A 13,814-nucleotide genomic window follows, 5' to 3' on the forward strand; every position below is an offset into this window, starting at 1 on the left:
GCCTATTTTTTCACTTTGTGCTTACTACTATGGTTTTTTCTATTTACCGAGGCTCCCATTCCGACGACGGGGAATGATACAAAGCATGGGAATCTATGAAAGTTACCAATACTGGGGAACCAAAGTTACAGGTAAGTAACTTGTTTTCTTCCAGAAGATCTCAAAAATATCATCCATTACTAAAGAAAACAAACTTGGACCCACTTAACCCCAACAACCACAGACCAATTACAAATGGAACTTTCCTGGGCAAACTGATAGAAAGAGCAGCATTTGCCCAGATATCAAAATTAATTGAAGATAATTCCACACTTTCAGACTTCCAAACAGGATTCCGTCTAGGAAGAGGCACAGAATCTGCCCTCATTGCCATATGGGATGATCTTCAGAACACAGTTGCCCGTAATGGGATTGCTGCACTACTTCTCTTGAATCTCTCAGCTGTCGGTTGACACGGTTGACCATGACATTTTAATACAGAGACTCTACGACTATGACTGAGATTCGTTGGGGGATGGGGGGAGCCCCTAGGCCCTGTGACTCCCAGTATGCAGTTCCTGTGCTGTCCGCTTCATTCTGCTCTCTACCCTTGCTCTCCCACCTGTTCTGTTCTCCAGCTGGCGAGCAGAGAGTGAAGATCTTCTTTCCACAGCCTGCAAGCGCTAAGAGCTGAGTGATGGCTAGGTCCCCTGACTTGTTGCTTCATTCCGCAGGACTACATTTCACTGTGCACCAGGGGATGGGGTCCCCAGGGCAGAAAGATCCTCATGGGAGGGGGTCATACACAGGCCCTCTCCCCCCGACTCCCAATAAACAATGAAAGCTGCGCTGACCCGCCCCGGGGTGATTTCAGAAAGTGCAGCGGAGCTTTGTTGTGGCGGTTGTCATGGGCGACATTATGTTGAAACAAACAACCCTGTTTCGAGAAGCTCAAACTTCAGGATTTTCACCTTTTTCTTGTAGAGTAGCTCTCACTGATGCCAACACAGGGCTCAGGATACTGGGGGCACCTCTTGGGGATCAGGACTCACTCCAGCAGATGCCAGCAGCAAAGCTCAGGGAGATCCAGGCTGGTCCAGTTGGTGCAGGTCATCTGGGCAGTTGTAGAGAGACATCTGGAAGCTTGTTGTTTGTAGCTCACACTGGAGTTAAGCCATCTGACCCTTGGAGTCACTCTGGGTAGCCTGGGGTCAAGTCACGGCGGTCCAGTCTTTATCTTCAGACATCAAGGCAGTCCTTCAGGCATCAGGGAAGTCCTTCCAGCAGCAGGACAGTCCTTCTTTTGAATCTTCCACAGGTCCAGAGTGTTTTAATGAGTGGTTCCTAAGGTCTCTTTTTTGTAGCTGGTGCCTGCCTTTATGTGGGGAATTCTCTGACTGTAAGAACGTGGGTTATTGTTTGAGGGGCTAGTACACCCTACTAAAGCAACAACCACAATCCTTGTCGGGATGAACCACAAAAGTCAGTAAATTAACTTATGCTTAACCCTCTGGTAGCTTGGCACCAAAGCAGTCATATTTAAGTTAGAGGCACTGTGTTCAGCATTTATGCAGCACACAAGCAGTAATGAAGTGAAAACACAAGATGAGAAAAGTCCCACACCAATTTAGAAAAATAGGATACATTTTAATAAGTACAACTATACCAAAAAGAATCCGATCAGTAGAATCAGAGTTATGAATTATATTTATTTTAGTGATATCTAGCACCTAAAAGATACAAGCATCAACCACAGGTATCTGGTCACGCAAGACTGGGGTAGAGTCAAAAGTTAAGGCTGACCGCAATGGAGTGCTGGTTGGATACACAAGTGAGATTGGGCCCTGTCTCGGCTTGCCTTTAGACTTAGAAGAAATATCGAAGAAAAGTCTAGAAGAAGGTAGAGTTAAATGGGGCAAGGCAGCAGGTTGTGTCTGAGGAGGAGCTGTCAATGCTGTGGAGCCAAAGGATGTAGTCTCGATGAAGCCATCAATAGTGGGAAAGGCTCCAAGCGGGAAAAGCTGAATTTCCAGTCAAAGGAGATCGTCGTCAATGGGGAGGCTCTCTCCGTTGATCCTATTGAAGATTTTTATCTTCATACTTAGACAACTTTTGAGAAATTGAAAGTCTCCAGTGGGACGAAGCATCAAACTTTAGCTAAAGAGATCTCCACAAGGCCAGATATCATCACTGAGAGATCCCACTGAATCGGAGTTGCTTCTGCAAAGAAGAATGTAGTGGTAGCTACTGCGAAGGCACGCCGACTGTCGATGCGCCATGGGCGGATCGGCTGGCAGGTAGGTCCCGGTCTCCTGTCCGTTCTTCTAGCATTCTTTGATGAAAAGTTATCAAAGTACCAACTTTTAGGGTTGAACAGGAGGAGCACCTTAAACACCATGTTCAAGGATCAAGGATTTGGTGGGTTCCACATGGCGTGTTAAGATGTCATTGTCTGAGTGATTTGACACTGTTTCTTCAAATGATAAGCAAGAATGTATGTAGGTCAAAGGTAGGCTGATGAACAGGCAGAAAATGGAGTCTTGGTCTGACAAAACGGAGTGTGGAGTTACGGTCTATACAACAAGTTCTAGAAGTTTGAGGACAGAAATAAGTGTCAGATAGTGCCTTAGCTATCTTGGTTAGCGACGCAAAGAGTAATCATGAGACCTGGGATCATTAGGCACTTATTGTTGTTAGTCCTAGGATGGTGTTGATGAGGGGGTAATGAATATGTTTCAGTTTACATGCTATGTTTTTATTTTTTTTAATAATACTTGTTTAATGAAATTAATAAGTGTTGCATAAGTGCAAAGGAAGGAGTGATGTCCATTAAGCACACATTTATATTTGAGTCGTTAAGTGTATGGAAATAACTTAGTGATGGTCTTTTAAATGTAAGTGCTAACCCTACTGAAGGACATAGAGAAGACATTCTTCATAGAAATGTGTGATTTTTAGGTTACATTTGTTAAAGGATTTACTTTAGTCACAGAACCAATTAATAGAGTTTGAAAACGGGACCACATTTGCGTGGAAGAAAGAACAGGACTCAGCTTTTAGCAGTGGCATTAGGAGCCTGATGCAAGTCCCACCATTGCCTGCTGAAGTTCCAGTTTTGTGATGGTTGGTGACAAAGAGTGCAGAGTGGAAGCTATCCTTTCCTAATCATAAACAGAGAGAAGTGCATGGTAGCATTTGCTTCACGTATGTTAATGCAACAAAAATGGCAGTATTCTGTACTAGATAAGATAAGATGAGCAATTTAAGTCTTACACCTGGAGCACCCAGTTCGATATCCAGGAAGATCATTAAACTCTTATTTTCGCTTTGAACAGATCATGTACACAGCAGTGGGTCACCTGGCAGATTCTCAAGGCTGGGGCAAAAGTACTTGAGTAACGTTTTAAGGTCAAGCATCAAAGAATAAAAAAAGATTACGCTTGTCTATTCAACACTGTGAGGAGGCATTGGCTTTAGATAGGGAAGAGGATCTTGAATATTTTGCGGCAAGTATTGATGTGGAGCGATAGACAGCATCTCAGAAGAAGAATAGAGGACGGCTTTGGTAGCGATAAGGGATTGGAAACCTAATTCACTACATGTAGAAGGGGTGGCCTAGGAAAGGTTATTTGATTACCTGGGACTCTGTCTTTATTCAGTACAATTATTTAAAGGTGAAAAACATATCCCTCCAGGAGCGGCTGCATAGAGTTTTGGAACTCAGACATGAAAGTCTGCTGGGTACATATAGTTAGCTTTGTGAAAATTTATGGTGACCTTGCTTGGACTGGAGCGTTGAGAACAAAACTGTCCAATGTCAAGTTTGAAAGGCCAGTGATATAAGATTAAAGCCCGATATAGTGCCCATGCAGACGTTTGATTTTTCAGAGAATGCATGGGAAATGTTTGGAATAGATTTCCTGGGACCGTATCTGGTACCACTGGCTGAGAACACATTCACAACAGTGCCAGTGGATTGAGTAATTGTTTGTACTAATTTTTGTCAATATTGGCAATTGCCAATATCTTTTTTACAGGAGGTTTACCACATGAAGTTTTTTGTTGAGTAATGGTGAACAGTTCACCTTGTAGGATATGCAGATTCTTTTAAGGAGCCGACATGAAACATAAGACGTGTAGTTTGTGCCACCCACAAGGGGATGGCATGGTGTGGAGAGCCAGTAGGATGGGAGGAGATTGTGTGAAGTGGGCTGTAGCGTTTGGGGTTCCACTGTAGGATGCCTTGCATATCATGTCATAGTCATTTCACAACACACCAGGGACCAGGGTTCAATTCCCTGCCTCTGCGGGTCTTGGGCTCAAAATTCCACGGACCTGATAATTCTCGCCTCGGTGCCTATTCCAATCATGGAGTCCCACTCTGCAACTCTGGGCAATAGCTTACTTAATCTCCACAACGGCCCCCACAACACTAAGGATGCCTGGCCTCCACCTTGGGGGTACCCAGGAGTGGACGCCTCACAGGGAAAGCAAGGATGGGTTCCACAGCGGTATTCGTACAAGCGCCTTGAGACCCTTGCGGGTGAGTAGTGCGCTATACAAGTATCAATTTACATGTTTTTTTTAAACATTTTTTACGGCATTGAAGAGCAGTTATATCTCTTGTACTTCAGTAAGCCAGTGTGATTAGAGTGGAGGAAATTAGGCAGATCAGATACAAAGTAGCACATGAGAAGGCTGAGGCTAATAATGGCAGACTATTATGCATTAGGAGGTCAATATTGAAAAAGGAGATGTGGTCAGGGTGAAGTTACCAGCTGGATAAGATGATATCTGGTCTGGAAGTACTTGCCAAGGATGTCAGAGGGAATGCCATTGAATTCAGAAAATTAACAGTGGAGGATTCTTGAGTGTATTACCAAGGTTAACAAGTTTAAACATACATCAGACAAAGTAAAGGATGGGATTTGTTGATCGAGTACTTCTTAGATGCAAAATAAAAGCATAGATAGGATTGAGTTTGAGGGATCGGTCAAGGTGAACCCTAGAGTTTGTCTCGTGTGCCACATTCCAGAAAAAAGTGTATTACTTTTTTCTTTCAAGCATCTAATTTGGTATTGGTTCTCTTATGGTTATTGTTTGTTATGCTTCTGTAAGGGGTCATTTGTGTTGATGTTGTTTGGAAATCATTATTTATCTGTCTGTTTGTGAAGTCAGTAAAATAAAATGAGGCATGTTATGTCTTGTGTTGTCTTGTAGAGGTTCTGTGCCTGGTGGGTCTAATAGAAAATGTTATTCATAATGTTGATGTTGACACCTAATAACTGCTGGAGAGAGAGCTTTAGAGCTCCAGTTGCCCTCTGTGTGGTTCCAATGAAGTGCTCGCCTACAGCACTGTCTCTGTGGCACTTATTAATTGGCTGCCTTTTTTTCTCCCCCGCAGCCTTCAAAGAGCATGCAAACACTGTCCGACTCTGTGTTTATCTGTACTAAGTGGGGATTAAGCATATTTAATCCCCATTTAAGTACTACACAATAGATGATAAGCAGCTCCTTGAGTTCTCTGACTCTAAGAAACAGAGAGGAGCGGTGAAAGGCAGTATTTCGTTGTTAATCCTCTTCTCCAAAACCATGTGCAATCAGCTGCCAAAAAGGATCCCTGAATGACATTCGGACCAGTCAATAAACTTTATTCGGTTTACATACTAGAAAACCATAAAAAGTTACGATTCATCTATAAAAATGTACAAAGCACATAATACATAACTGGACGCACAATACAAATATTCTAATTTATATACAAAGATTATTGGAGTAAAAAGGACATCACATTGTTTCAATTTAAAAATGTATTCATAAAATGCTGCAGCCAAGTCTTTTAGGGTTCCAGACATTTTCTGTACCTTGGGGAACATTTCAGAAAACCAACCACAAACTGAATACATTCTGGCTTTAATAATTGCAAAAAATGGAGGGCGGGGCGAACCTGTAAAAAATTTAACTTTTTTAAAAGAGGTTTTAAAAAGAGCCTCCGAGGGGCTTCATAAAAATTACAGAAGAATACAAAGTGCAGCAGATCCTGAGGAGACATACTACCGCAGCCACAGGGTGCTAACACTTGTCCTTTGTGACTCCCCTTCGGTACGGCTAATAAAAGATGGAAATAATCCAATCTAAACCTGATCAATAGGAAACGCTCGTGAGCCGACAAAGGCCACAAGAGATATGGCTCCATATCTAGAGATGATTTAAGCATCAACAATTCAACCTCCTCTCTTTTAGCTTTTTTACGCATAATCAGAGATTGTTTCACAAAAGCCACATCTGCCCTGGTAATACAGTCAGGTATTAGAAAAAGATCCGGACGCCCCAACTCTGTAAAGCACCCCTTTAAATACTTTAACCACGGAATATTGATTATGTGGTCCAGGCTCAAGGTCTCTTTCAGTATCTCTTGAGTAAGGCCAAGGTCTTCATTCAGCCAACATTTGAGCCAAAAAAGCAATGGGTGCATAGCCAGAATGTCGCAAATTAATGTAAGGCTAGTTTCTTCATGAACTATTAGGTTCACGGTCCCTTTAGGAACCCCCAGCAACTGCTTTAAAAAATTGTTTTCCGTCACCTGGATACCCTCCAAACCTGTATATCACCACAATTTGCTCCCATAGCTAGCGATCGATACACTCTTGGCTTGATAGATCTTCAACATTGCAGCTATTGGGCGATTGTCCATTTTAGCCGCGAAGTTAAAGATCGCTGCATTGGACCTAGTCACCTCTCCCCTTTTCTTCTTAATTAGTGTGCCACAATCCAGACGATCGTCCAGTAGGACGCCCAAATAGGAGAACGTCAAGGTTATTGGCACTTTTTCTCCTTTCACCTTAAAGGTGTACTGCCTCTTGGGGCGCAGCCTGACCTGCATTGCGTAGGATTTCAAATTGTTTATGGCCAGATCTCGGTTGGCCATAAACCCAGGAAAAGTGTCAAGCAGGATCTGTAAGCTTTTAGGGGTACGTGCAAGGAGAACGGCATCGTCTGCATATTGCAAGACGGGCAGGCCCCTGCGTCCCCCGTACGCAAAGTCAGCCCCGGTTTCCAACAGTCTTATCTAGGTCGTTGATGTAGAGGTTAAAGAGAAAAGGGGCTAAAATACACCCCTGCCGTACGTCCCTTTCTGTATTAAAATCCCTGGTGACCCTCAGATCCTGGGCATATCTAATGTTTGCCCTAGTATCTCTATGTAAATCTATCAGAAAGTCCACCAGATTTGCATCCACCCCCATGGCCCTCATGGACTGCCACAACTTCCCCTGATTGACACAGTCAAAAGCGGAGGAGAGATCCATGAAGGCCATGTAGATTGTCCCCTGGCGGGCAACGGTGTACTTTCCGAAGATCAAATAGAGATTAAGACATTGTGCCATGGTAGAGTGACCTGGGCGGAACCCATACTGGATATCAGAAATAATCTTATTTTCTTCCACCCAGGCCGTCAGTCTATTTAATACGACTCCACCTACGACTTTAACCACGGAGTCGATAAGGGAGATTGGTCTGTAATTCATAGTGCTGTTACGGTCTCCCTTTTTAAACACTTGGACAATTGTGGAGACACCCTTCCTTGGCGGCAGCATTAATCACCGCCACCAGGATTGATGACCAGAGGGAGGGGTTGGATTTAAAAAGGTCCGGTGGTATACGATCTGGACCTGGTACCTTCGTACATGAAAGACTAGTAATGCCTTCCTCCACTTCTCTTTGAGTAAATACAGCTACGTCATTATTCTGGGTTCTTGCTTGCAACCGGAGTACAGTTGAGGCACTTTTAAAAATAATACTAAAGTGAGACACCCATTCCTCTTCCGTTATATTGGTGCCCACGTCCTCAGCTCTGTCCCTTTCAAAAAGAGGTCTGTTAATAAGGCTCCAAAATCTGGAGTTACTAGATAGAGTAAAAGGATCTAAAAGCTCCCGCCATGTGGCCTCCTTCAATTCCATTTTACGATTGGCCAGCATTTTTTTATAGTTAGTGCGAACAATACGAATCTGCGATTGATCCCTATTGTTTGCTTTCAATGCAGCCTTTAGTTCTCTGGCGGCTTTGGAGCTTAATGGGTTAAACCACTTGGGGTCACCTTCTTTGGGCCGGGACAGATAACAATGTCCCTACTTTAGAGACAATCCCATTGAAAGCGTTAAGAATACCCACGGCAGTAGAATGAGGTTTCACACAGTAGGAAAATTCTGCCGCACAGGATTCATAGAGCTTTTCATAAAAAAGGGACGGAGTTACTTGGGCCCATTTAAGGCGTCGCCTACCATCGGTCAGCATCAGCGTGCCTGAAGCTATCACTGAGTCCTTCCTTTTCAATATACTCCCTCCCAAGTACACACACAGGGTTATGATCACTAAAAGCACTCGCTAATATTGTGAAGCCCACTAAGAGGGGCTGAAAGCTTGTAGAGATCAAAATGTGGTCTATAAAAGATCCACCACTGCGACCTTTGAAAGACGGAACCTTTTGTTTACTAGATGGTGATACAAAGCTCATGGATGAAAAACGGTCATATTTGTTGAGGAAATCGTTAAGAACATCTCCCTGTGGAGAATGCTCAAAGTGAAGGCCCCGGATCCTTGGGCATCCCAAATCACCCATGTCAGTGGATTCAGGATACCCTCATGGGTGAGCATTAAAATCATCTACAATCATAAGACTATTTCTAAAGGGGCCACAATAGTGCTTAACAAAGTTGCCCAGCTGGGTTATCTTACATGCCCCTTGTTTGCGTACTGCGTTATAAAAATTGATCAAACAAAGACTAAGGTTTCCGCGCCCTAAAATGATTGCCTGAAAATCACTATAATCAGAGGAGATAACCATAATCCTGCATTTCAGGGACAAAGAAATAAAAACAACCAACCCACCCCTTCCTCTCCCACTAGATGCTGGGGTTGCAGGAACAAAAAAAGCTTTATACCCCTCCAAGATTACAATTAACCAACCATGTCTCCTGGATGCATATCACAGGAAAGTGACTAACAAACTGCACCCATAATGGGTCTGCACCTTCTCTGCCAACCCAGCGATATTCCAGGACAACACATTATATTCCTGGGTCTTAGGTTGGTCCTCAGGGGGAACAATATATGGATCCTGCGTTGGGGCAACAAGTAGTATTCCTGGCAGCTCCTGTTCCGTTGGCCCTTTGCCTATTATGACCTCCAATGACTCTGCATTTGGTAGCACTGTAGACGTTTCAGTTGGAAGCTCATAATACGACAAGACTAAATCAACAGGCACAAACTTCTGGGCTATTTGATCCAAGGGAACTTCCTTTTTGCTCAGTCAATCACAATCATTCAGCCTTGAGAGGGCTGTAAATCTATTTTGCCCCTGAGCAAAGAAGGAAAGATGACAGTCACCGCAAGGATTATCCCTTTCTACCCAGGGGTTAAAAATACTAGTCCTACACTGTTGCACAGGCATACGGGGCCAAGTATGATGCTCTAAATTCAGATTATTCTGTCTAGGGTTCTCCGCCTTATAAAAGAATCCCAAGGGCAGTATCTGAATACCTTGGCCCCTATATGCCAGACCAGCATTGACCTCCCTGAAAATTCTCTCTACGGGCAGTGGGTTGCTAAAATTTACCACAATACAATCCCCCCTTCTTGTCTTCCTGGAACTTCCCAGCCAGGCTACACAACGGACCATAATGATGTTATCTAAGGTGGTTGGACCCGCAACAGTATTGCGAGACAACCAATGGGTTACCTTATTTTTAAGTTGGGCATAATACTCCTTTGTTCCAACTGGGAGAGGGGGCACATTCCTTACAATTGCCACCAGCGGGGTTGATTGTGGGGGTAAATCGATAACTGGTAAGTTCTGTGGTACATCATTGGTGTAATCCTGCGACATGCCCCCTTTCTTTCCCACAAAGAACTACACCAGGTTTCTCTGCTACATGAATTCCGTCTATTGGCAAACAATCAGGAGTCTTATCATTACGCCCCCAGCACTACTAGTAATCAAATCTATGACCGATGGAGCACAATTATTTAATTGACAGGGGGCTCCAGCCTTCCCCTCAACAGGCGTCTTCGATAATTCAATATTTGAAACAGAAGGGACTGCTGCTGCTGTGCAACTATGGTTTTGAAAGGATTGTATAATATTGTGCTGGTCTTCTATACTTTGCTCAGTATTATGTAATTTGATCATGATTGGGCGTAACCTATCATGCAGTATACTGTATAGGGTAGATTTAAACACTTCTATTAATGGGAGATCAAGCGCAGGCGGGGTTGCCCCAGTTAGTGATGCTGGTATCGATGGTACAATGGATTTAGACTTTTTCGCTTGACTGCCCATTTCTTTTCCATTTCTCTTAGTGCTACCAGTAGGGCAACGTGCCAATTGTTACAGTGAATTAAAGTTACTAGCAGTGTTAGTATTACTGCAAGTTTTTTCCACACCTTTTCTGCCAAAATCTGGGGGGACAACCCCCCCTGCTTATTTATCACCGTAACAACGGGAGATAAGGGTGTAGCTAAAATGTCCTGCTGGGCCTCTAAAACTGGGGAAAACACACCGAATCAGGGATACCATTCGCCAACCCCTGTGTAGAAATAGTGCTCACAGTTTCGTCTGTACAGTTATTTGACTGAATTATATCCCCCTCCAGAAGCACTAAAGAGCCGTTTGTCGGTGATCTAGAAAGACGTCTGTTTACCAGCTCAATCTCCCCATCTATCACTGTAGCAGCTCTGGTCAGGAAGGCGTCCATCGGGGTCACGGTTACTCTTGCGTTACCTAGAACCCCATCCTGATTTGCCTGTGTCTTGCACCTCCCCATAATTAGTGCACAACAATAGTGACCTCTGCTTAACTTGAACAAATAATACCCCAACAATAGGTATCATGCAACAATTTTGTCAATAGACTCCCTCAGGTCAAGGCTACTAAATAAAAGCAGGTAGATATATCCAGTATATAACCGTTATAGTTCAAAGTCACCGTGTAAAAAAGTCCAAGAACACTAACCAAGTCTTTAGGGGCACTGCTGCAGCGTTGAAAAGGGGGTTAGCCCCGCCAACTGGGCTTTAAGCGCCTCCTGGCGCGAAAACGCGGCGTCAGCAGGCGCAAAGGAGCCTGGGTGATGTAGTCTTCCCCAGCGATGAATCGGCAATGGTGGCCCTCAGCGCTCAGCCCGCAGTTCTTCTCCTGCGTGGCGGCAATAGCAGTGAACAGAGCAGGTATGTAGCAAGTGGCTGGCGAATACGGAGTCTATTCAATTCAATTTAAAAGTTGCAGTATATTAAGCCTATCAGTTTCTCGCCCCACTCTCCTTAAAGAAGGACCATTCAATTATGTGCTGCATACATTTAGCAAATATAATTGTTTTGACTTTTGCTAAAGTAATAAAGCTCACTTTGGTTGTGCTGTGCTTCAGCAGCTCCTGATCTGACTCCCCAGTTTGATGTTCCTCAGACTATTAACCTTAAATCTTACTGCTATGGAAGCCCTTCAAAATAACAGGAAACTGAGGAAAGAATTATCAATTAGAAGACCAAATTGCTTAGGGATCTTTCGTAATATATATTATCTCAACCACAAATTCCTCAGCACCATTCCCGCTCTCCTCGCAGAGTGTTATTGGGATACTTTTTGTTTTGTTTTATTTTGTAAATTCCCTCTGTTGGGTTGACTGTCCTTCTTGGCCTTACCTCTGTGGAGTGGCGATAATAGGCAGACCCAAAGTCACTCCTGATGCCTTTATGAAGCTGTGGCATCACTTTTAGACATCTCAGCATGGTTCTGTTACCAAGTTCTATCTGTTGCCACCTCGTGCTGCCTTGTGCATTTGGAGTTTCAAAATGATTCTTGGATCAACTCTGACACTGGGACAGACCTTAAAAGATGGCTTATATCTAAGATAGTAGATTGTCAATCAGAAAACAATTTGTTATAGGTATAGCTCTATCTTGCATAGCTTCTGAAAAGGGACCCAATCTTTATCTTGGCTATGTATGAACCAAGCAAAAATAAGTAATGAATTGGGGAGAAGATGTAGCCTTACAGCTATAGCGGTCGACCCCGAAGCTGGGGAACTGGGTTCGAGTCTCGGCTACAACGCTAAAACATCCTGTGAATCTGGGCAAATCACTTAATCTCCCTGCGCCTAACAAAAATGAATGTGTCTTTCTGTAACGAAACTGGTGCTCATGTAAAGTGCTCTGATACCCGATTTCTCGGGTCTAGTTCGCGCTATATACAACTTTTGAAAAAATTTAAAAAAAATAGAAAGTTATATTGATATATCTGTTTAGAATTAAGTGATGCTTGTTTCTTTCTTTAACATTATGTTTGAAATACTTGTGAAGTGAAATGTATTTGCAACTACTATAGAAGGTTTAAAAAGAAAGCTTTCTTTCAAACTCACTATTTTGTTCACAGGGTGTCAATATAACAGGACTTGGAACATTCACGCTTTCAAGACAGAAAATAGATGTTGGCAATAATAAATGTATTCTTCTACAAAGGCCTGTCTTTGTTGTGTCTGAGAAGTTTGCACAGACTCATGGACTTAAGCATGCAAAAATCTATGCCACAGGTAAGTGACTTTTAGCACAGAGGCCTTGTACATGTTAACATTATTTGCTCCCACTAGCCAGAATACAAATATAGTAAAGAGTGATTGATAATAATATGTTTGGGTTAGTAAGAACCATCATACTGTTTTCTTTCCCTCATATGCAATGTCATTTCTAATAACATTTTCTGAGCGAGCAAATTATTTGTTAAGTGATAAGTTAATATCAGTAGACATGGCTTTTAGCCATCCAGCTTTGAGAATTGTTGATGGTTCGATCTGTGATGATTGAGGAATAAATAAATGACTGACTGAATAATAGGTGGGTGCATGAATGATGGATGGCTCAATAGATAGTAGAGGAAGTGAAGGGTATTGAATAGAAGGAAATATGAGTAAAAAGATGGGTATGTACATGAAGGATGTAATAAGAGTGGGGTATTGCTGGATACATATGTGGACGTGTGGATGAAAGTGTAAGGATAGAGGTAGGAATGAGAATGAATTGATAAAAAAGAATGTGAATGGATGTGCTAATAAAGAAAATGATGGATTGATGGATATTATCTATCCAGGAGTGTGCAAATGGATGGATAACGTGAATGTGGCAAAAATAATAATTACATAGTGTGCCTTTACAAAGGTACATGAAATAAAAAAAATGTATATAACTACTTTTAAGACCCATAGCTAGAGACCTTGCAGGTCGTTTGCATGTTACATATGTACTGACGCAGTCAGCCAGTCAATAACTGAGGATGCTGCACGATATTCAAGAATCAGAAAGGCAGACTTCTCGTCTAATCCAACCAACCCTTTCAAAACTTTTACCATTCTAGACAGGCTCTGCGGTGTGTCCTGAGCAAACAAATCCAATGTTCTGGCCGACCGTGGCATCGTGGGTGAGCTGCGAAATAATACCTTTGGAGATGCAGGGCGTCATACCTAGTGGTGAGTTCCGGAGGAGCGGCATTGGCAGGCGTCTGTTCCGGGAGTCAGTGTCAGAGTCGTAGGCCCCTTGAAGTCACACGCTTTGCAGGTCGAACTCTGTGATTTTTAAGTCAGGAGCACCAGCGTCGGCTGGCGTTGGAGCTGTGGTGTGAAGCAGAGCGGCGCAGCGTGCAGTGCCCTTCGGTCACGGTGCAGGCAGCAGCTCGGTAACGGCTGTCTAGCAGCATCAGTGATACCAGGGCTGTGTTGCAAAGTCAGGCGGTTTTCATTGGGAGTGCTGACAGGTCACAGTGCAAGCAGTGCAATCGTCTTTGCTGAAGTGCTGT

General features: G+C 43.3%; 1 protein-coding gene across 1 annotated transcript in view; it reads left to right on the forward strand.

The window, feature by feature from the left end:
* CCDC81 (coiled-coil domain containing 81) overlaps nt 1-13,814 on the forward strand; it is a 296,640-nt gene that overhangs the window by 96,339 nt on the left and 186,487 nt on the right. The window contains exon 3 of the mRNA XM_086933975.1: nt 12,402-12,558. Within this exon, the coding sequence (XP_086790101.1) occupies nt 12,402-12,558 (157 nt within the window). The remainder of the gene's footprint in view (nt 1-12,401; nt 12,559-13,814) is intronic.

Source organism: Lissotriton vulgaris, chromosome 8 (assembly GCF_964263255.1).
Source record: "Lissotriton vulgaris chromosome 8, aLisVul1.2, whole genome shotgun sequence".
Lineage (NCBI taxonomy): Eukaryota > Metazoa > Chordata > Amphibia > Caudata > Salamandridae > Lissotriton > Lissotriton vulgaris.